This window comes from Doryrhamphus excisus, chromosome 8 (genome assembly GCF_030265055.1).
Source record: "Doryrhamphus excisus isolate RoL2022-K1 chromosome 8, RoL_Dexc_1.0, whole genome shotgun sequence".
NCBI classification, from domain to species: Eukaryota; Metazoa; Chordata; class Actinopteri; order Syngnathiformes; family Syngnathidae; genus Doryrhamphus; species Doryrhamphus excisus.
In genome coordinates this window covers 16,774,160-16,796,262 of record NC_080473.1, presented here as the reverse complement: position 1 = coordinate 16,796,262, position 22,103 = coordinate 16,774,160, and the positions used below count along the sequence as shown (strand labels likewise).

Sequence of the window (22,103 nt, the reverse complement as noted above, 5' to 3'; positions counted from 1 at the left end):
GTCAAACCTTTGCTACAAATGCTCAGTTTTACTTACTACAGTTTTATTACTTATTACAATTTTACTAACTACTACACGTTTGATATATTGGTTGATATAGATCTATACAAGTATGGAAAAGTACAAAACCCTCAAAAGTGGGTCACTGGTGCTACCCAGGAACTTGAGGGGGAAAACAAACAAACAAACAAGCAAGCCCTAGTTTTACAACAGACAAAATTGTGCATGCCTATCATGACAAGGCATAAAAGAGTCTCAAGAACCCATACAAGGAAGTGGGTCATTCAAGCTTTAATTTATTCCATCATTTCGTTTATCGCCCTGCGGTGGCCTCCCATGTTTCCCATTTACTGCCAGACCCCTGCTGTGTGTTGAGTGGTCGCTTACTAGATACAATGGAGGTGCTGTGCGACATTTTACTGGCCTCTGTGGTCTACGCTCAACCGGAATGCTGCCAGACCGATGTGAGGCACTCAGTCCTTGGATGTAAAGATTGGGGGATTAAAGTAACCTTAGCTTAGTTTTATTGATGAGTTGATTTTTGACTCAACCAATAGTGTGCAGGCAGACTTTGTTCATCACAACAAATTCATTGGCATATTGTACATACAATAAAGAGAGAAGGAGAAAAAAGGGTGTTTGTGTTTTGGTAGTAACAGCCCTTGTTTGTGTCCTCTCACAGGTATCGGCACCAAGGATGGAACAGCACTCAAGGACAAAGATTTCAGAGGAAAAGCTCAGAAACAGGTGCAGTTCAATCCCGGACAGACCACCGCCACCTGGAAGGTCCGCATCCTGTCAGATAGCGAGTATGAGGTGTCAGAGACCTTCCAGATTTTTTTGTCTGAGCCTGTAATGGCCGTCCTTGAATTCCCTAAGGCCGCCGGCGTGGAGATTTTGGACCCGGATGATGGTAAGGTTTTTTTTCACATGACTGTATGTAGTTGAGCTGCTGCACACAAAAAGGTGAACATTTGTCAAAACATGCCCCCGACTGTGTTTCCTATAAGGCCCGAACATTTTCATAACACTCAATGCCCTCTACAAAACAACCCACTGTAACTCAACCAAACTCAAACCAATCAGATTGGTTGAAAAACTAGCAGATTAAGCAGACCCCTGACATCATCCAAAAGTGGAACTTGATAGCAAAACCATTTTAAACCATTTACCAGTAAGTGGAAAGAGATCAACTGCAATGCGTGCAGGTTGAACTCAGATGTTTGGCCCAATTCAACACTCATACAGAAAACAGCTTACAGAATGCAACTTCCGTGTTTCAGTGTAGACAACCCAGCTGCAATTACACAGTAGAGTGCACGTGGTTTCTCTGACCACTAGCACAGCAAAAATGACTAAAGCCAGAGAAATAACAATTAGATTTCATGGAAAGTGGGTGCAAAAACCAAATGGAAAAAAAATCACCAGCGGGCGACCTGCTCAAGGAGCATCCTGACTTTGGCCATGGACTTAAACTGATGTTTATGTATTCAAAACTGGGAGTAATTTAGAAAAAAAACTACCATCTATACCTGCGGGCAGCGCAGCATTAATCCTAACAAACAGCAAACCACTGGGAGAAACGCAAAGCCTTTTGAACCCAACTGGTTGATGCAAATCCCAATCAGGCTACATTAGGGTCAACAAGCAAGCTGCTTTCATGGCAAGGATGTCTTTGCGTTGGATAAACAAGGCTGCAAGAGGTAGGAAAGGAAATTACCACCGCCTCTGCATGTGAAACGGTCATGAAATAAATATGGGAGGCAACAACAAATGAACAGTGTTTCTGTAAACAACTCCACTGCCCCAGTACTGCTGAGATAGAAAAAGAGCTTTGTATGAATATGGATAGTAATTCTTGGCATCCCAGAGGGCTTTGCCAGGTGAAAAGGGGGAATTTGCTGTCAACAATTTATGCAAATTAACGTTTTGAGTTTGTCTCTGTGAACATGAGGGCTCTCGTGGTCAGCACATCAGCACAAAAATCCCTAACAATGTACAGATAGTACATTTTTAACATTAGATTTGTAACCTGGGCAATGTGCAATCATCTTTTGCCTTAGATTATGCAGGCCCCCACTGACAGCTGCCAAGCAGCAGTCAATGGGGGCTCTGCATAGCAGAGCAGCCCATCATACCATTCCTTTTCTTCTTTAGCTATACTTATATCTTAATCGTACATTTATTGTGCGCGTAATGCATCCAAAACCGCAAGAAAGACCCCCACACATGTTACACCGCCGGAATCGTGATGCTCGGGACTGGGTTGTTATTTCTTTTTTGGAAACATTTGTGTAACCATGGCAACACGATTAACCAAGACGTTCAAAAATGGGCCACTAGATTAGGTACACTTGTTATATTTTAACACCACATGCCAGAGAAAGGGCGGCACGGCGGTCTGGTGGTTAGTGCGCAGACCTCACAGCTAGGAGACCAGGGTTCGGTCCCCGCCCTCGGCCATGTTCTCCCCGTGCATGCGTGGGTTTTCTCCGGGTACTCCGGTTTCCTCCCACATTCCAAAAACATGCTAGGTTAATTGGCCACTCCAAATTGTCCATAGGTATGAATGTGAGTGTGAATGGTTGTTTGTCTATATGTGCCCTGTGATTGGCTGGCGACCAGTCCGGGGTGTGCCCCGCCTCTCGCCCGAAGACAGCTGGGATGGGCTCCAGCACCCCCCGCGACCCTCGTGAGGAAAAAGCGGTAGAAAATGAATGAATGAATGCCAGAGAAAATAACAAGAATTTACAGAGTTTTCACAGCCATGTAGCTCAGCCATATGGTCATGTGATTAATGGCTCAGCTAATGGCTCATTTTTTAGACAAACTTCTCAACTCTTTCTGTGGCTAATTCGTTTTTTGTTGGATGTTTAGTTTTGGCTTATCTTTGTCAGAAGGAGGTGTGCGCAGGGCTGAAATCCACCTCGGCTCTTAAACGAATACAGAAGACTAATACAGACATGGCATGATGGGGATATTGTAGGACCGACTTGATGCTTTTGTGCTTTTTTGAGTGCCATCTTGCCAAATGCTAGCATGTTAGCAGTCAGCATGTTAGCTTTTTTGCTAAATTCCTCATGTAATGTACGCACAGCATTGCTCGGCGGCGTGGCACAGCAGACACCGGGCCTGAGGTTCACAGCACAGGTTGCATGCCCATCAGAATTTCCACAGAAATTTTCTAGTTACATGTATTCTTTTTTGATACCATTTTTGTGCAAAAAATAATAATGTTTTGTTATCCCTACTTTATTATTCTATTTTATTTATACCTGTTTTACTCTGTGTGCTGTTCTGCTATTGCCACTATTGTCTTATAGTGTCTATATACTGAATGCATAAGGTGTTGATGCTATTTGAATTAGCGTCATTTGAATTAACTTAACTGACGTAATTTCCCTGAGGATGCACACGTTGCATGATGGAGCCTATCCCAGTTGTCTTTGGGCGAGAGGCGGGGTACACCCTGGACTGGTCGCCAGCCAATCACAAGGCACATATAGTCCATATTCATACCTATGGACAATTTGGAGTCGCCAGTTAACCGAACATGTTTTTGGAATCTGGGAGGAAACCTGAGTACCCGGAGAAAACTCACGCATGCACGGGAAGAACATGCAAACTCCACACAGAGACTTTTTCCAAAAAGCAAAGGTTTTTTTTCCAATACCAAAAAATAATGTCAGCCTTCTTGTTTCACTCACACTCACTTACACTTTGGTGTAATACTGTTGTTAGATAGTAGCAAGGTTGGGCAAATTTAATTCAATTTCATCCCCTCAAAGAACATGAAGATGATTAAGTGGTTCCATAACATTCTATTGGATTTTCCGCCCTTTTCAGAGTCGGCCGTGTTCATCCCGTTGGCTGCATACAACATCGAGGAGGACGTCGGCGAGCTGATGGTGCCCGTGAGGCGAAGCGGAGACGTCAGTCAGGAGCTCATGGTCGTCTGCTTCACCCAGCAAGGTGAAATAATGTTGTAAGGTTTACACAGCAAAGGGTGCACATTTCCCACTCGAATAGAGCTGGCAGGCACTCTAATTTCCAAGAGTAATGTGCTCCAGAGTTTTAAAGATCATCACTAGAATATTATGGTTCACATGATATTTTAAAAAATCCAGACGGCACTGATACATAAAATGAAATGAGACCTAATATGTTATGTGAGCAGGCATCTGAAAATAATAATTAATCTGTTCCAGGGTCAAAGTGTCACCATCATTAAACCTTATGAGCTGTAATGGTCTATACAGGGAAGGTTTTTAATGACATTATTATTATTAACTGTAACACAAGTGTAAAACAGGAATTGTCAAGGTTAAGAAGAGAATAATCATTATTTTCCTGTTTCCAATCTCCTCCAATCCCTTACAGTGTCAGCCACAGGCACCGTGCCCACCACCGTGTTGTCCTACTCAGACTACATCTCCCGCCCAGAGGATCACCGCAGCATCCTGCGCTTCGACAGAGGCGAGGTGGAGAAGCCCTGCCGAGTGGTGATAATCGATGACTCCTTGTACGAGGACGAAGAAAGCTTCAACGTCACCCTCAGCATGCCCATGGGGGGCCGCCTGGGAATGCGGTTCCCTAGCGCTAAAATCACCATCGTGCCCGACATGGACGACAGTAAGACAACATTACGTGTTTTTAATATGTCCACAAGTACTGCAGATGATAGTTAGGGTATCGAAAGGCTCTTCATTCCCACAAACGTGAAGGTGTGGGACTGAAAAAGAAACATAACAGCACAACCGTTTTATCTATAACATATTTTAAGCCCTCTAATCGCGTTAATGATGCAAAACCAAAGTCAGCATTCAGTCATTAGGTGTAAGTTATGATTGTCAGTAACTTGAGCCTATCCACGTACGATTAGCGCACATCTTGCTCGTGCTACAACAGGTTTCAGACTGTGTAACAGGTTCCCATGTATGTCAGACTAGTGGATTTGTTTGACCTACTTAAATAGAGAGGAGGCTACGTGTGGGGAATGGCGGTCCGTGGAACCTGACTGGCTGACAGAGCGGGAGCGAACGCAGGGTCCTATGTGTTCACTGCTCCTGCCTGTGAACTCTAGAAGCTTCTTAATGACAGAGCTTCTTCACCTCAGTCTGACTTGTGATGTGATGTGGACGTTAACAGACGGTAAACATTGTTAATTTATCTTGTCGTTATTCATAGTTTGATTTTGTTATCAGCATTGGAACAGTTATTACATCATCTAAGAAGTAATCAGCTGCTATAATGCACAAGATAATACTAACAATGCCAAATAGTGAGCCCCTCTGTAGCTCTTCTGGTTGTAGTTTTGCCTGCCAAATAGCAAGCTATCGACTCTGCAACATAGGGCTGGGCGATATATGTCAATATTAATTTTAAGCACAATATCAAAAATAAGCCTCATTCATATCGACATAGATCAGCTTTGCGCTGTAACTCTTGGTATCTTAACACAGAGGCCTCACTCATCACTCTTGGTGGAAGAACTGGTCAGAAAGGAAAAAGCAGTGGCTCAGTTACAACAGGAACCATATATTTTCCTTTTATGATGAATGCCGTAAAAAAAAGAAGCAAGAAGTGAGCTTTGTGTTGTGGCACAAGGTTTGTAGAGTTGTGCATCTGGGGCTGTTTCAGCACGCAGCTGGTGGTGAAAAAGATTTGTAGTGTTTCTGCACGTGACAGTGATTTTTTATTGCTCTTCGGATGCTTGGAATTCAAAGTACTTTTGAATTACAAAGAGAAAAAAAATTGATTTAGAATAATGTCCAATCCAAGGGCAGTTTTCTTCATTTAAGACCCAAGTATGTTCATCTAGTTCAGGGGTCTCAAATTCAATTTACCTGGGGGCCACTGGAGCTAGGGTCTGGGCAAAGCTGGGCCGCATCAGATTTTCCAAAAAAAAAACAAAACGCATTTATTAAAAACAGAAAAATATACAAACTTTTTCAGTGCTTTGGTTCCGATTTTCTACAATAAAAGCTCTGATGAAACATTCCACTGATCTCAAATATCTTAATTTTTATTTTTCTGCACAAAATAAGATTAAAAATAAATAAACAAATCAAGAATAAAGAAAATCAATCAATCAAAGTAATAAATAAATATAATAATAATAATAATAAAACGGCAAATAATAAAAACTTAAGAAACCACATAGAGTTGGTGGGTAGACAAATGATTTTTTTCAGATTAAAATGAACAAAGCATTATTAGAGCCCTGTAGACATGACAAAACACGACTATAGTCACATTTATACTTTTTTTATTTATAACATATTGCGCAACTGCAGGGTCTTGAGACACATGCTAACTCGCAAACTAGAGAGCTAGCGACCTAAACGGTAGCCTTCAAGTTATTTCCTTTAAACTTAAATAGCCAAAAACTTACCACTTCCACACGGATAGGGAGGATAACTATTAACAGTTATTTAACCTTTAACATGAACATTAATCAAACGTAATAATTTTTTCTGGGTACATGATACCATACAGCATCCATATCAAACTTGCGCGGGCCGCACTAACATTAAACTTTCATATCAAGGCGGGGGCCTCAAACTAGTGTCCTGCCGGCCACATTTGGCCCGCAGGCCGCATGTTTGAGATCCCTGATCTAGTTACAGTCTTCCTTTCAGCATAAGTGCCAATGAGATGTACAAGTTAATTCCTATTGATTTTTCTTGAAATTCCCAAGCAGTCAAACCCTTTCTACATTAGCTAAATCCCTATCATCAGCAAGTTATTGCTTATGTTGATACTGCTTATGTTGAAGGTAAAATGTAGCATACCTTATTTTTACTGCGGTGTATTTTGAAACAGGACAGAGGGAGACTGTTCATAACTGGATTAATTGCAGTCAGACTGACAAGCTGCACTAACATTTTTGTTTGTTCCTGCTGGATGTGCAATCATGTGTTGCAGCCCCCCCTCCGGCTGTGTGTGTATGTTTAGAAATGTGTGTGTGTGTGTGTGTGTGTGTGTGTGTGTGTGTGCGTGTGTGCTGCTACAAGTGACACCGCAATCATCTGCTGCATAGCGCTTGTCAGCAAATCACCAAACTCACCTTCCTCTTTGCACAAACAATCCCTGTGAGTGTATTTGGTGGAGTGTATTTGGTTGAATGTCCCTTGTCAGAGCGCACACCAAGGTTTGCAGAAACAACTTGTCAGAATGCGGTAGGACAGATACAGAAATTTTACTTTTCAGAAATGTTTTTCCAGTGATGGCATGTTCTATAAAACTTACAAATGAATACAAAAGAAAGCACCTCTTGTGTCCTTTTAGTAGCTGACAATGTAGTTATATAGTAGTACGTGTTCTCTGGCACTAGAGGCTACACTTAAAATCCACAGGGTACTAATGTACAGTATGCACTATCTTGATGGGCGCAAGCTCGAAATCCTGACTACGTACCGTACAAAATTCACCAACAGTGCAACAAAGAGCAGCAAGAAGACAAGAAGACAATATTTGCTTATTGCTAATGCGACCATTTGTGTGTAACCGCAGGGTGAGAATGTCGTCAACTTTTGCACCAATTGAGCAAAGTTTTCTTTCCAAACCTGCTATTTATCCCCACTAACTAGCACACCTTCGTCCACAGAGAGGAGGGTAATTAAAATGTGATTTGTTTGGCATTCAACCGAGCACACACTCTCTTTACGTGGCTCAGGAACCAAGATTTCTAGCTGGGAGAGAGACAGAGAAAGAATTTTGCTGGCGTGAAAGATGGCACATTTGTTTCTCCAGGAACCCAGCTGCCAAATGAGCAAAAACGCACTGATGCAGGGATTGTGACAGTCCAATATAATTGTCATCTGGCCCAGATTATTTCGTTTACATCTCATTTGCAACATTGAGTGCACAAAAACAAACTCTGGATGATTGTACCCTGATTGTCACACCACAATAATAATATACTTCCTGCGCCACAACATTAGGTAAACCTGCACGCTATAATCCAAGGCTATACAAAGTCTGGGCATTTACACAGAATATCAAAGCATTCTTTTTCTCTGGGGAAAAACATTTTTGTACACAGCTGCTGAAATCCTTCCAGTATGCCTAATGTTATGTCCAAGGAGTGTATGACATATGTATGATAAGTACATGTATTCCAACTCTCTTTGCATATTTTATGCAGTACTGACTGCACGGATTTGTGCTAGGATGGGGATTGAAGGAGCCCCACAGATCATTATTTCTCTCTCAGGGTAATCCAGACATTCGATCCAAGAAGGCACAAGGACATTCTGAAATGGAGATGTGAGCTCGGCAAGAAAGTTTAGAGGTCAAAGAGGTAGAGAGGAACTCTACAAATTCTAACTTTAAGACATGAAGAGACGGCAGTCAATTGAGCTCCAGACAGCAAGTGAGGGCACAAAATGACAAAGAAAATAAATGATGACTGATGAGTATCTTATTAGCTGCACACATACTCCCGTGCTACTGATTGGAGACTCCTGGCATAGATACATTGCTTCTATTTTACAGTGTGATTTATCTTCTTAAAATATTCGCTTTTAACATACAACCTTTGGACAGTCTGAAGTTTCTCAAGATATTAGGTTGCTTCAACACATCAAATTTTTTAGCGTTAGGTTTTCTATAGCATCTGTAACGTGTTATGTGGTCATTACACGTTTTTTGCGGGACTACCAGTGTTTGAAAAACTTGAGTCGAGCCACTGATTGTGGTGGGAATAGGCTATTAGCAACACTGCTCCCTGTATGCACATGCTATCATGCTACACAGAAAAACACCTCCATGACTTGCACCAAATAAAGACATTTAGGACACTGATGAACTGTTACTTGCTGCTTACTCTTTTGACTCTTCCACACAGTCCAGTTATGTTGGAAAGGCGTCAGGCTGAAGCAAGTTTGTCGGCTAGCCCAGCTGCATACTGGCCCATGTTCACGAAACAGTGCAGTGTGAAATATTTTTCTTTATCTGGTAGAGAATCGGGAACTCCAACCATCTGTACCTGGTGGTGGCGTCTTTAGGAATTGGGAACAAATGTATCTTTCCGTTACACTCAAAGAACTTGGGGAGGGCACAGAGCGTATGTAAGGAAGCCCGCCAATCTTTGACATCACACACAGCCAGTTTTACAACCCCCTCTGAAAGAGTTTTCAGGGCCATCCCAAAACTACTTTCAGGGCTCACTTCCAAATGCGCCAACCTCCTTATCTGATACTGAACGGAAGACAACATTCTAACTACATTTATAGTGGAAAAAGAATAATGGGTCCCCTTGGGATACTCTTGAAACCTTTTGCTTTATTCTTTCCGACTTGACAACAAATAAATTAACAATAATACAGTTTATTTGTAATGCACCTCACATAAAAATGAGAATTAAAAATACGTTGCAATACTTTTCAGAACAGATAAGAAAAGACCCTTATATATGGCGTGGGTGTTATCAGTTTATTGTTCAAGGAATTTGTACTCTTCCTCTACCTTGATGTCCAAGCCCTGGATGTGGAAGTGTGGTGTTGCTGATAAGGTTCTGTATGTACTGTATCATGTAATGCTTAAAATGTTAATGATAATGGTTTGATTTATTTTGAACATACAAGTCACATTGCAATACATTACATAATACAAGTCACAGTTCCCCATGACCAAAAAGGAGAATCAAACCTTATTTAACCCTACAACCATCAATTTCACATCAATTGCAATACTTTTAAAAGGACCAAAATACAGCAAAATACTGTATTACATGTTATCAAGAATGCACTACACAGTTACAGCATGTACTGTATATAAAGCCATAAAACCCGTAGGTTTTTGAATGTGTTTCAATGGGGTCTTTGTAGGCATTGGTGTGCCCCATTATGTGCCGTAATGAGCTGTCTCCTTCCGTTTGTTTTAATATCTTTTGAATGCAAGGAAAATACAAAGATGTGTCTCACATAAGGATTGTGGATGATGGGCAGAATTCCCCCCCAAAAATTGCAGTTTGCCTTTAATAACAATATCAGAATGCTAACCGTAACCGTTTTGGCTGTATGCTTTTCTTAAAAAAAGAGCAGCCACTGTCTGTGTGGCCCAAAGGTATGAACAGATGGGGGCCGTGGCTTCAAAGGCACTGTCAGACATTGGAATTCACATAACATAAAAATACACATGACCACTATTTCTTTCACAAAGTACATTAAGTTACAATTGTTACTCAACTCCCAGCTCCCAAACCAACACAGTATTGCTAATATTGACACTTAACCACCTTGAAAAGTTTAGATGTCATCTTGCTGCGATTAAGTTTGTACATCTCCTGGCAGAAATGCACAAGCAGCTCGTTTGTTCTTCAGGGGCACGAATGGACGGCTCTCCTTGGAATATGTTATTTTCTATGGGGCAGACACGCCATCTGTACTCAGACATCCTTAGAGTTTCTCTGTGGAAGACTTGCCCTTTCTTGCTGAAGTAATTACTGTTTGATATTGCCTCTGCATCCGGGAGTATGTTTAGCTTCTGTCAGAACACTCGTACAACAAGACAAGACTCGTGTAATTTATCATCCGGTCGGCAGTAAATTCTGCTGCCGTTCTGAAGGTATGATTAGGAGCTGTCTTCAAGATGTGAACCGGAGGTTCTGGATGGAGGGGAAAAAAAACACAATGGCAGGGAAGCAAGGACAGAAACACTTATTATTTCTTACCTGGATTCGCCGCCATTCTGATATGAACAGGTGTCCAAAATACTTAACAGTGCTGAACCAATTTCAACAATACAGCGCTGAGGCGAGAGATAGCTTTAAAAGTACAAGTGCCTCATTGTGGTGGCTTTTAAAAGCGAGGTTAGTGGAGCACAGAGTGGGCAGAGGATCTTCTGCTGCCGGAGTTCAATTGAATCTCACTATTAGCGAAGCCACTTAGCGCTGTGGGGGTGTCACGCAAAGTTCAAGTAGATTCAAGCAGCCCAGTCGCTATCCCCCCCCACCCCCACCCAACTCTCAGGGACAAGTGTGCTCCACTTTGCTGTATTTAATGTTGCAGCAGGAGAGATGTCTGCTGTGACAATGTTGTTTCTAGTGCATTTGCTTTATGTATCACTGGCTATTAAGCACATGAAAGGTGTTCTGATTTCTTTCACTAACCATAATATGAGCACATAATATGGGATCAATTAGCATTAAATATAGGAAGCAAACATATATTATGAAGCGGTATCATTTACGTGCAATGCAATGCCCATGTGATTAATTGCACTGATAAGGCAGAACGTGTTGATAGCAGTTAATACACTGATTATCTCTGCGTTACTCCGTAGTCTGTTCATTCACAGGATTACGCAAAATATCAGTGTTGAGACACTTTGTAGCACTATACATTCAGTGTTTTGCATAAATTATTTGGAGCGACCTGCCACAAATACATTTGGACCGCCACAGATACATTTGGAACTACCTTTTATTTTTTCAGATTTGCCACTACCTGTTCACCCTCGCTTGTTGTTGCAGCTTGTGTGCAACTTTATACACTTGATGAGCGCAATTGACTTGGTCGCACATAAAAGCACTGTTTTGTTCATCAATATAATGATATATTAAATGTACACTGGTGTGCACATTATCTTAAAAATGAGTGCATACTTATATATGAAGCCCAGGTAACATCATAATGTTTTTTAATCACCTATGCTTGTTATAAGGTGCATGCATGTGTATCTACTGATCCACAGACTAAAACCAAGACCCAAGATGGTGATCTCTGTATTTCATATTTGCTAGCAGAACTCTGAAGAGACTAGTCAGACTGGAATCACAATTTTGTTGACTTTGGGTTCAACTTCACAATATCATCAAAGACTTGCAACATTGGCTTGGACTTTAACATCAATGACTCAGGACTTGACTCGAATTTTAGTCTGATGACCTGAAAGTAGTTGAGATTTTCATCGAATGTGTAAAATGTGTCCCCATTCAAAGTATTCAACTAATGTGACGATTATTATTTTATTTCCAGAAAGACAAGTACAATATTTTCCCTTTCGATTTGCCTTATTGATGCATCTATTAGCGTCCAATCAGGTTTAAGAACAAACAAACGTGTGGTTATATCCTGCATGCTATGTCAGAACTCTTTTTCTGTGACTTCACAGAAGTCAGAGTCTTGTTACACTGGTGATATTGTATTAAAAAAATATAACAATTCAAAATGCATTCAATATATTAAATAGTTACACTGTAAAAATGACAACACTAACCGTACTTATCACTTGTAAGTACTCAAACATTTCAAGCCTATGTCTTCGGAATTGACTTGACCTGTCTTGTCTTGAGACTTTTAACTTGGATTTGCACGTGTCTACTTGTAATTTGACTCGAGACTTGAAATGAAAGATTTGAGACTTGCAAAACACAGACTTGCTCCCACCTTTATATGCTTGCATATGTTCCAAAGGAGGGCACCACAAAGTGATGTCAAAAAATGGGGACATTATTACCTCTCAATTAAAACTGAGCATTACGTTTGTAAAGGCATACTTTTTGATATCAGTCTTGTTCTTTATTGTGTAGGTTAGGAGTGCAGTTTCTCACAAATGAGGAAAATAATGTGCTTTTTGCATAATTGCCATAGCTCGCATTTGGGGTCTAAATGTGGATTATCTGCACTCACAGTCAGGTAACTTTAGACACTCGCTGCCTCTCCAGTTTACCTTTCAGTTAATGAGTCGTCGCTCTTTGAAGATCTTCTCTTTTCTGCCGATAAGCCCGCAGTGGAGCTCCCGGCTGCCAACCTCAGTCTTGCAATAGATGATCTGATTACTACTGGTGTCGTAGACCGGATGCAGGCAGCCAAAACCATCACTGTTTGCTTTCTCTGAGTGGTGGGGGGTGGGGGAAGCATTCTGGCACCTGTCAGGCTCTTGTTGCGGCTCATTGTCTTGCCAAGCTACAGGAAATCACAACTGTTTTTGTCCTTTTGCATGCACTTTGGGAACACAGGTGGTGGAAATGAGAACTATACATTCAAATGTTTTACCATTCCTTCAAGGTCTTAAAGGGCTCCTGATATGATTCGATATGATTCATTATTTGCTTAATGGCAACCGACTTGCCCTATAAATGTAGTTAGAATGTTATATTCTCATGTTAAACCATGCCAAACTTTCAGATAATGAGGTTTGCGCATTTGGAAGTGATCCCTGAAAGAAGTTTGGGATGGCTCAAAACACTCGGTTTCAAAGGGCGTGGTGTGATGTCACAGAGGGGCAGACTTCCTTATATGGGCGTGTCTGTACCAACCCACGTAGCGAGCTAGTTGTAGCTCCTTAACCAAAGACGTTTCTTATGTACCAGTATTTACTGTATATGTCTGCAGATGTAAATTCCCCTAAACATCTCTCCAGGAAGATGTTTGCGTGTTACAATTATAGTGTGGATTCCCTGCATGTGTTTCAGTGGAAACACTTCCTCAGTTTCTTCTGTAATAAGTGTTATTCTCACACACTATGTTGCAATTGCTGCTGAACTCAGCCACATCAGCCTCTCACATCCTGTTGTTAGGTCGGTAGGTCAAGATCATGGATTGGATTGTACATCCTCACTTTACTGTTCGTTCTCTGCAGCCCCTGTCTTCTACTTCGGCAACACCAACTATCACGTGGACGAGAGCGACGGCTTTGTGGAGGTGCAAGTGTGGAGGACAGGAACTGATCTCTCTAAAGCGGGAACCGTCACGGTGCGCTCCCAAAAGACCAACCCAGTCTCAGCGGAAGGTACGTGTCTTCGCAAGCAACCTGTTCACTAACAGCTTAGGAGAGTTAGCACTAAAAGAAATGTAAACTAGGAGAAAACAATAGGATCAAGTCATCACGCTGTCACTCTTTGTTTGTCCCCCTGAGCCTGAGAGTCCAAGGAGATTTTAATGCTGGATATGTGGAGTGGGGCTGACCTGGGGAATGTAAACATGGTTTGAGGTTAGAAAAGTCAGGCCTCATGTGTTAGACTCTTATCTGTTGGGTCTTGTATAGCAACCCTTTTGTGAGTGTAATGGTGGTTTGAGTGAGGATGCAGCATTTGGAATTCCTTCACTTCAAGTTTTGGTTGCTATGCCCTCAAGCATTCTTTCATAGCCTCTATTATCTCATGCCTTCAGGCACTGATTTCCCCATGCCTTTACCACCACCTACTCCTGCAGAGGCTCCCTTGACTGCATCTTAACCTTAAACATAACTACCAGCTAATCATATGCAAATGCACACTTGCACAATTTCGCTCGTGACTACATGAGAAAAGCCTGCAGGTCAAGGTTGGCCTACAGGGGGAAGAAAAGTACAACAAACATATGTGTAGGCTGTCAGAAATAGTACTGGTGGACCAAGTAAACCATCATCCATCTGAAAGCAAACAACCACTGAAAGGATGTCAACCAAGAAATCCAATCTTTACATGCTCAAACCACACGGTAGGACGAAAATGCTAATTCTTTGCAATTTAGAGACACCCTTTTGTCTAGTATACTGTACATGGTTAAAATTTGGCACCAATCTGACATCACCTACGAAGGGTTGGTTTCTGTGTAAGACATGGAAATGGCCACAAGGACCTCAGAACGTTTTTTTGAACATAGGGTGCACATCCTTTTATTTTGTACTCTGGTTCCCAATTGTCTCTTGAGGCTGTTTATGGGCACCAAACATAATAGAAATCTAAAAAAAAGCAGGCTTTGCCACACATATTGAAACTAAATCTGGAGCTGTGCCAACCGTCCGTCTGTCCGAGCTGTAAGGCTGTAACTTTGATCATTAGGACCCTAAGAGTACTGCCTAAATTCCAGGCTAGATTTTAGACAGCACACTTCCAATACTGGTGGACCTCTCTTATTGAAAATTATGGAAAAATAAGATCCTATGTGACCTTTTTATGAATTATGAATCCCATGGGCACTGTGTTGTGGTTGACAGCTGGAGCAGATTACGTCGGGATCAGCAGGAATCTGGACTTTGCGCCCGGCGTTACCATGCAGACATTCCGTGTCACCATCCTGGACGACCTGGGCCAACCAGTGCTGGAGGGTCCGGAGAAATTTGAGGTGGTGCTCCAGATGCCCATGAACGGGATCCTCGGGGAGCCAAGAAAGGCCACCATCCACATCAACGACTCTATTTCAGACCGTGAGAGAAGATCCTAAAAACCTATGCATATGTGGAGTGGTTGATGGTGTTCATGTATGTTTTCTGCCCAGTGCCGAAGGTGCAGTTCCGTGATGCCATCTATGTGGGCAATGAGAACTCTGGGCAGATATCAGCTACTGTGTACCGTAGTGGTGACATCAGTCACAAATCCACAGTGAGATGTTACAGCAGGCAAGGGACGGCCCAGGTCATGATGGACTTCAACGAGAGGCCCAACACTGATGCCTCTATCATCACCTTCTTGCCAGGTACGAGGCGTACCACAATCTATTGCAGCCACCTGTACAATCTAATAAGATTCACTATTTCCCTAGGGGAGGTGGAGAAACCTTGTGTTCTGGAGCTGGTGGACGATACAGAGCACGAGGAAGAGGAGGAGCTGCGTCTCGTGTTGGGCAACCCGAAAAGTGATTCTCCATTCGGAGCATCAGTCGGCCGGCAGAAGGAGATGCTCATCAAAATAAAAGATGATGGCGACAGTAAGTCAATTTTTGTCCTCGTCCAAGTTTGAAATTGGTGCGGCTTCACTACACTGCACTTCGCTTCCCCAGAGGCTGTTATTAAGTTTGGGGAGACCAAATTCAGCGTGAATGAACCAAAGGAAATAGGACAAATATCCATGGTGAGAATCCCAGTGCTTCGTGTGGGAGACTTCTCTAAGGTCTCCATTATCAGAGTCCACACCAAAGATGGCTCTGCGACCTCGGGGGACGACTACCATCCCATATCTGAGGGTGCGTGACAGGACAGGGTGAACAAATCCACCTGAACAGGCCCTTAATTAAATGTCATTTCTCTTCACAGAGATTGTGTTCAGGGAGGGTGACACGCTGCACCATGTGGCGGTGGAGGTTCTGTACGACGGCGTTAGGGAGATGAGGGAGGCCTTCACCGTGCACCTGAAGCCCGATGAAAATATGGTGGCAGAGACGCAGGTGAGGCTGCATATTACATATTGTTATACTACCATCAACAATATTCCTCATCACCTTACATTACTGTTTTTCCTTGTTCTTGTCAACAGTTAACTAAAGCCATCATCTATATTGAGGAGACTAACAGCATGGCAGATGTGACTTTCCCTTCAGTGCCCAGGGTGGTTTCTCTGCTTCGATACGACGACATGGACAAGCACAGAGACTCTCTCCCTGTGGCTGGATACCCTATTGTTTGTGTCACTGTATGTCTCAACCTGTAGTAATATCTAATTCATAATATGACCCCTTTGAGTGACAGGTCCAATATCCTATCCCCAGGCATGTAACCCCAAGTACCCTGACTACGACAAAACGGGCTCCATCTGCATGAGCGAGAACATCAACAACACGCTGACCCGCTATCGTTGGCTGGTCAGCGCCCCCAAAGGTCCGGATGGTGTCACCAGCCCGATGAGGGAGGTGGACTTTGACACCTTCTTCACCTCATCCAAGCTCATCACACTGGACTCAGTCTACTTCCAAGCTGGCTCCAGGGTCCAGTGTGCCGCCAGGGCCGTCAACTCGGATGGAGATGAGGGGCTGGAGCTCAGCAGCCACATAGTGTCCATCAGCTTTAAGGAAGGTGAGTCTCTCTTTAGTCCTTTTTTTTACCTCCCCCAAGGAGGGGTCATCACTTTATTATCTATTTGTTAATTTCTGTTCCACTTTGAATTTATAGTCAATTAGATGTTTATCAGTATTTTTTTTACACATTTGTCAAATTTACAGTAGCTTAGTTGTGCATTGTGTGCTTGTCTTCCACTTATGTATTGGAACTTATGAGAATCTTAAAAATGGGATGCATTGTGATCATCTACACCCTTGCATTCCTACTTTATTGTTATTTTTTGTAGTAGTAGCTTGTTGTGGTGGTTTTTCAACTGGGATAGGTAGTCTTTCCAAAGTTCCCATGACAAAAAAATGTAAATCCTTATTTTCGGAGAAAAAAATTCCCTAGGAATTCACACATTAATTGACAAAATTATATGTTCTTATGTAAAAATATCAACAATGTAAATATATATATATATATATATATATATATATATATATATATATATATATATATATATATATAATATATATATAATATTCATTAATTCATTCATTTTCTGCCGCTTTTCCTCACGAGGGTCGCGTGGGTGCTGGAGCCTATCCCAGCTGTCTTCGGGCCAGAGGCGGGGTACACCCTGGACTGGTCGCCAGCCAATCACAGGGCACATATAGACAAACAACCATTCACACTCACATTCATACCTATGGACAATTTGGAGTCGCCAATTAACCTAGCATGTTTTTGGAATGTGGGAGGAAACCGGAGTACCCGGACAAAACCCACGCATGCACGGGGAGAACATGCAAACTCCACACAGAGCTGGCTGAGGGTGAAGGGTGGAATTGAACCCTGGTCTCCTAGCTGTGAGGTCTGCGCGCTAACCACTCTATATATATATATATACACATATATATATATATATACACATATATATATATATATACACATATATATATATATATATATATATATATATATATATATATATATATATATATATATATATATATATATATATATATATATACTGTTGAATATACACTATATTGTTTGAATTAGGACAAAGTAAAACTAAATAAGTAGAAAAATAAAACCCTCGATATCTACTCCATTCCAACATTGTTTAAGTGGGAAAAACGCTTAAATCTCAAAGTAAGTCTCATGTGGATCTTATCGAAACTGAGGAGTCGGCAGCAATTTTAATTTAAAACCCTAGTTCACATGTTCAGTGCTTGTATCTTAGTCAAATCTCTTCAGATGAGGATGTGCTTTTTTGTACTCAGGCAGGTTGTTTTAATTACATTGTCTTCCCTTGGATCCACTGACTGTGGACATGACTAGATGGTAAGTTATGATAGACATTACATGGTTGACTTTTTGATTTCACAGGTGACAAATATTCACTGAGCGCTCTTGTTTCTTATGGAAATGAGTCCCCACGTTGAGCAGCTGCTGTGGAAGATAAAAAATAATGTCTACGGTGGATTTGATTTTTTTTTTTCAAAGGGGGAAAGGTAACTAAATGTTTGATGTTTGTTTACGGCGGTGCTGCAGGCATGTGCCAGCCCCGCACAGTGGGCACGGTGGGTGCCGAGCCCTTCTCTGCCAAGCTGCGCTACACCGGAGCTGAAGACCCTGAGCATCCCAACCTCATCAAGCTGACTGTCACCATGCCTCACATCGACGGTACTGTTAAATGATCAACTCATTGGGTTTACAACTGATTGTGAAAAATATTTTGGAATTAGTGGGACGAGACCAGACACCAGAATCATACATTTTGATGTCCGTCCATATTGTCAAAATGGAACAGCTGTTACAGTTTTTTCATCTCTGTGGCACAAGCGGTTCAAGTACCACTGCAGACAAAAATAAATGTGAACCAGTTGTTGGAGATATGCGAGTCTGCTTCCAGACGGCTGTCGAGGTACCCTAGAGCCACTGAACCGGCCTCAGAGGCCTCAGATCAGGAGCATAGTCACACTTTGGGCACCCCCTCACTCTCAGTCTCTCCATGGCATGCTGTGTGTGTGTGATCTGGTTCTGTACACGATACATACAGTACAGCACACGAATTTCCCCTTGATATAAAATTCTATGCTCCTGCAGGTATGCTGCCTGTTGTCTCCACCCGGGCTTTGTCCAACTTTGAGCTCACTCTCAGCCCCGACGGCACCCGCGTGGGAAACCACCGGTGTTCCAACCTGCTGGACTACTCTGAGGTCAAGACACGCCACGGCTTCCTCACCGACGCCACCAAAAACCCAGAGGTGATCGAAGAGACGGCACCTTACCAGTACAGCGCCTCTCTCAGGGGCGCCGGCACACTGCGCTTTTACCACAACCTCAACCTGGAAGCCTGTCTGTGGGAGTTCACCAGCTACTACGACATGTCCGAGCTGCTCAGCAACTGCGGGGGCACCATCGGGACTGATGGACAGGTAAGAGGCCTCACCTTTGGAGCCCAACTCTAACCTCTGACCCCCTTTTGTCATAGCTTGACATGAGGAGTGAGGAGATGAATAGAGCAGCAGACAAGAATGTTGACTCTGTAATGAGTGGTCAGCTTTGCCCCAACTTGTTCCCTTCCATTTAAAAATCTTCTTAATCAATCACAAGCATATTAAAACTACACTGGTACTTCCTTTCAAGGCACAAACACAGCACGCAGTCTCTCTCGAAGCGGCACTTATTTGTCTTTATCTGAGTGGCAAATTTATAACCTTCAAAAAAGAAGGAAAAACTCCTTTTAATGAACAGAAGACGCCATCTGCAGCAGCTGTTGGAGGTGGCGACGTCGTCTCTGTTGGGAAGAATCTCTTAAATGATTGTGGACAAGTTCAGGAGGGAGGGAGGGAGGGAGGAAGGAAGGAAGGAAGGAAGGACCGTAGGTAGGTAGGTAGGTGCGTAGGTAGGTAGGTGTGTGCGTAGGTAGGTGCGTTCTGATGCTAGCTCTGTTTGTTTGTTTTGTTTGTTAATATGTTGCAGGCCAACAAAAACTAGGGTTGTGTGCCTCCAATGGCCCCCAGGCCATACTTTGAACAACACTGGTGTACATCCATGCATATTATCTAATACGGCTTGCAATTGCCATTATGCACAGAATATTATCCCAGAATGCGCAGATATTATCTTTTTTTAGAGATATTATAATTGATAAATGAGATGTTAGTCAATACCGCCAAGTTACCGCTACACACAGCGATTAAAAAGAGAGATAAATGAGGGGTTTACATTGCTGGCTGCAAGTTTTGTGTTTGTTCAGATGCTTTTATCAATGCCACAAATAAACCATGCCATTGTGAAGCTTTAATTATTAATGCTCTGACAGGAAAAGAGTTTTTTTTCTGTCTGCTTCGTTTCATTAAAGAAGAATCGAGGTAGCAATGTTGGGGGACGGGTGGGAGGGGATACGTGAAGTGTTGCTAAGCACAGGACGACATGCAGACACATCGACATGGTTTCCGGAGCCGCGAGGCAGGATCAAATGGGAAAAATAAGAGGCAACCTTTTGGTTTTAGCTCGGAGAAGGCTAATGGAGGGCTGACCCGCTGTAGTGTCATGTCACAGCTTAGCAGGACCACATGAACCCATTAAGGCCCAGCTAAATGTGTTAGGAGCACGTGATGTGTGCAGATGCTGGGTGCCTGGAGGCTCCATTGCTGCCTGCAGTCGCACGCCCAGCCTGCATGGGAAGGCAGGCAGGCACATGTGTGGCAGGTAAGATGGAAGGTGCACGGATACCTTGTTTTTAGGCGAGCTTGTTGGAACAGGTTGAGTGAATTTGTGCATTTTGAACTTTTGAACACATTTAGGAAGTCTCAGTTTTAGTTGGTCAGTATTGGCATTAATTACAAACATTAATAAATGTCAAGGTTCTCTTGGAATTTATGATCATGAAGTCAAGGGAACAAGTTTATAATGTGTCTGTAATAAAAAATTGTAGCCTCCCGTGCAGCCAAAACAAATTATGCCTGCCTTAGAAATGGACTTTGAATGCAATTGCAATGGAGGACAATGTTTCAGCAATCCCTTCATACCAAGAAAATGTGGCCCTTGAAGGAACTATGAGCAGCATATTGAATGACAGAGCAATCTGCCATGACGGCAGTGCTTTTCCATCAGTCCGTTGGTCAATTAGCATGAAAATTGTCTATTAAAAAAAAGCCTATAGCTACAGCACTTCATATTACGGCCAAATGAAATACGCCCTCTAGTGACTGCCAGCGGTATCGGTATGACATTAAAGCTTTGTGTTTTAAAGCTCCCTATGATGGAAAAGTTTATGAACACCAAATGTGAGAAAAATCCATCACCCCCTCACTTGTTTGCTCTAGAAAAGACACTCAAACACACTCAAAGTGCCTCTGACCCAACCATAGCTAGATGAGCCCACCCTGTGTATAAGACCACTTCACTATACTATAATATGGGAAATGCCAAATGCACTCACATACCGTGTTTTTTTTTTTTTTTGTGACGTATAGCAGAACAGACTAGGACTGCACATGATAGTGACATTGCCCATGCAGTGTTTTGTTCCGGAAAACTGCCCCTAGTTCCTCTTCTTTGTGTAAATCTACAAGCGGAACGTTGAGTGGGTTTCAGTGAAAGCAGCCTGGGTGGCTTGGCAAAGGAGGCAGTGCATTCTACTGACCATATGCCTTCTTCCCTCAGCATCCTGGCCCCACTTTCCTCCTGGCAGGAGCCTCTCTTTATTTTCTTAAACACGCCTCAATGGAAAATGTTTCACCAGCACTAAACTATCTTGTTTGTAAGTTAGGGCTCTAAATTGTTGCACTAAATAGTGAATTAGATACTCTGTATGCTTGCAATGTGACTTAATTAGCCGCCTATTAACAACAACATTAGAAACACAGTCCTGATGGGAACTGTGTCAAGTGGAACTGGATCAGACATTAATTAGGCTCAATTTTGAATGACAAATACTTTACATTATTACTTTTGTAGATGCAGAATTGCGGTTTTATGTGATACTACTTTTTTATGTTATGTCAATGTGGAATTATGCATCATCCCCAGTTGGATACATCGTGGTGGTCTGTATGACCTTGCCTGTGCTTCATTATGTTTAATTAATCTTTTTTATTAGCCCTCCGGAATATCACAGGTTGTTTGTCATTGCAGGTGCTGAACCTAGTCCAGTCCTATGTGACCCTGCGCGTCCCCCTCCACGTGTCTTACGTCTTCCACTCCCCAGTGGGTGCAGGCGGCTGGCAGCACTTTGACCTCCAGTCAGAGCTGAGGCTCACCTTTGTGTATGACACTGCCATCTTATGGAGGGACGGCATCGGTAGCCCACCGGGAGCAGAGCTACAAGGTGATGGAACATTGGCTATGTTGTTGTTGGACTAAACTAAATAAATAAGTGGTCTCATGGGTCTTTGCAG

General features: G+C 42.5%; 2 protein-coding genes across 2 annotated transcripts in view; one reads left to right on the top strand and one right to left on the bottom strand.

The window, feature by feature from the left end:
* LOC131134922 (short transient receptor potential channel 4-like) overlaps positions 1 to 22,103 on the bottom strand; it is a 100,095-nt gene that overhangs the window by 63,122 nt on the left and 14,870 nt on the right. The gene's annotated exons all lie outside the window — the stretch shown is intronic.
* Positions 1 to 22,103, top strand: part of frem2b (FRAS1 related extracellular matrix 2b) — a 69,952-nt gene that overhangs the window by 42,691 nt on the left and 5,158 nt on the right. Inside the window, exons 4-17 of the mRNA XM_058080626.1 lie at positions 683 to 913; positions 3,847 to 3,972; positions 4,381 to 4,632; positions 13,591 to 13,740; positions 14,929 to 15,138; positions 15,210 to 15,407; positions 15,474 to 15,638; positions 15,711 to 15,893; positions 15,964 to 16,094; positions 16,184 to 16,339; positions 16,416 to 16,719; positions 18,247 to 18,378; positions 18,802 to 19,133; positions 21,841 to 22,033. Of these exons, the coding sequence (XP_057936609.1) occupies positions 683 to 913; positions 3,847 to 3,972; positions 4,381 to 4,632; positions 13,591 to 13,740; positions 14,929 to 15,138; positions 15,210 to 15,407; positions 15,474 to 15,638; positions 15,711 to 15,893; positions 15,964 to 16,094; positions 16,184 to 16,339; positions 16,416 to 16,719; positions 18,247 to 18,378; positions 18,802 to 19,133; positions 21,841 to 22,033 (2,763 nt within the window). The remainder of the gene's footprint in view (positions 1 to 682; positions 914 to 3,846; positions 3,973 to 4,380; positions 4,633 to 13,590; positions 13,741 to 14,928; positions 15,139 to 15,209; positions 15,408 to 15,473; positions 15,639 to 15,710; positions 15,894 to 15,963; positions 16,095 to 16,183; positions 16,340 to 16,415; positions 16,720 to 18,246; positions 18,379 to 18,801; positions 19,134 to 21,840; positions 22,034 to 22,103) is intronic.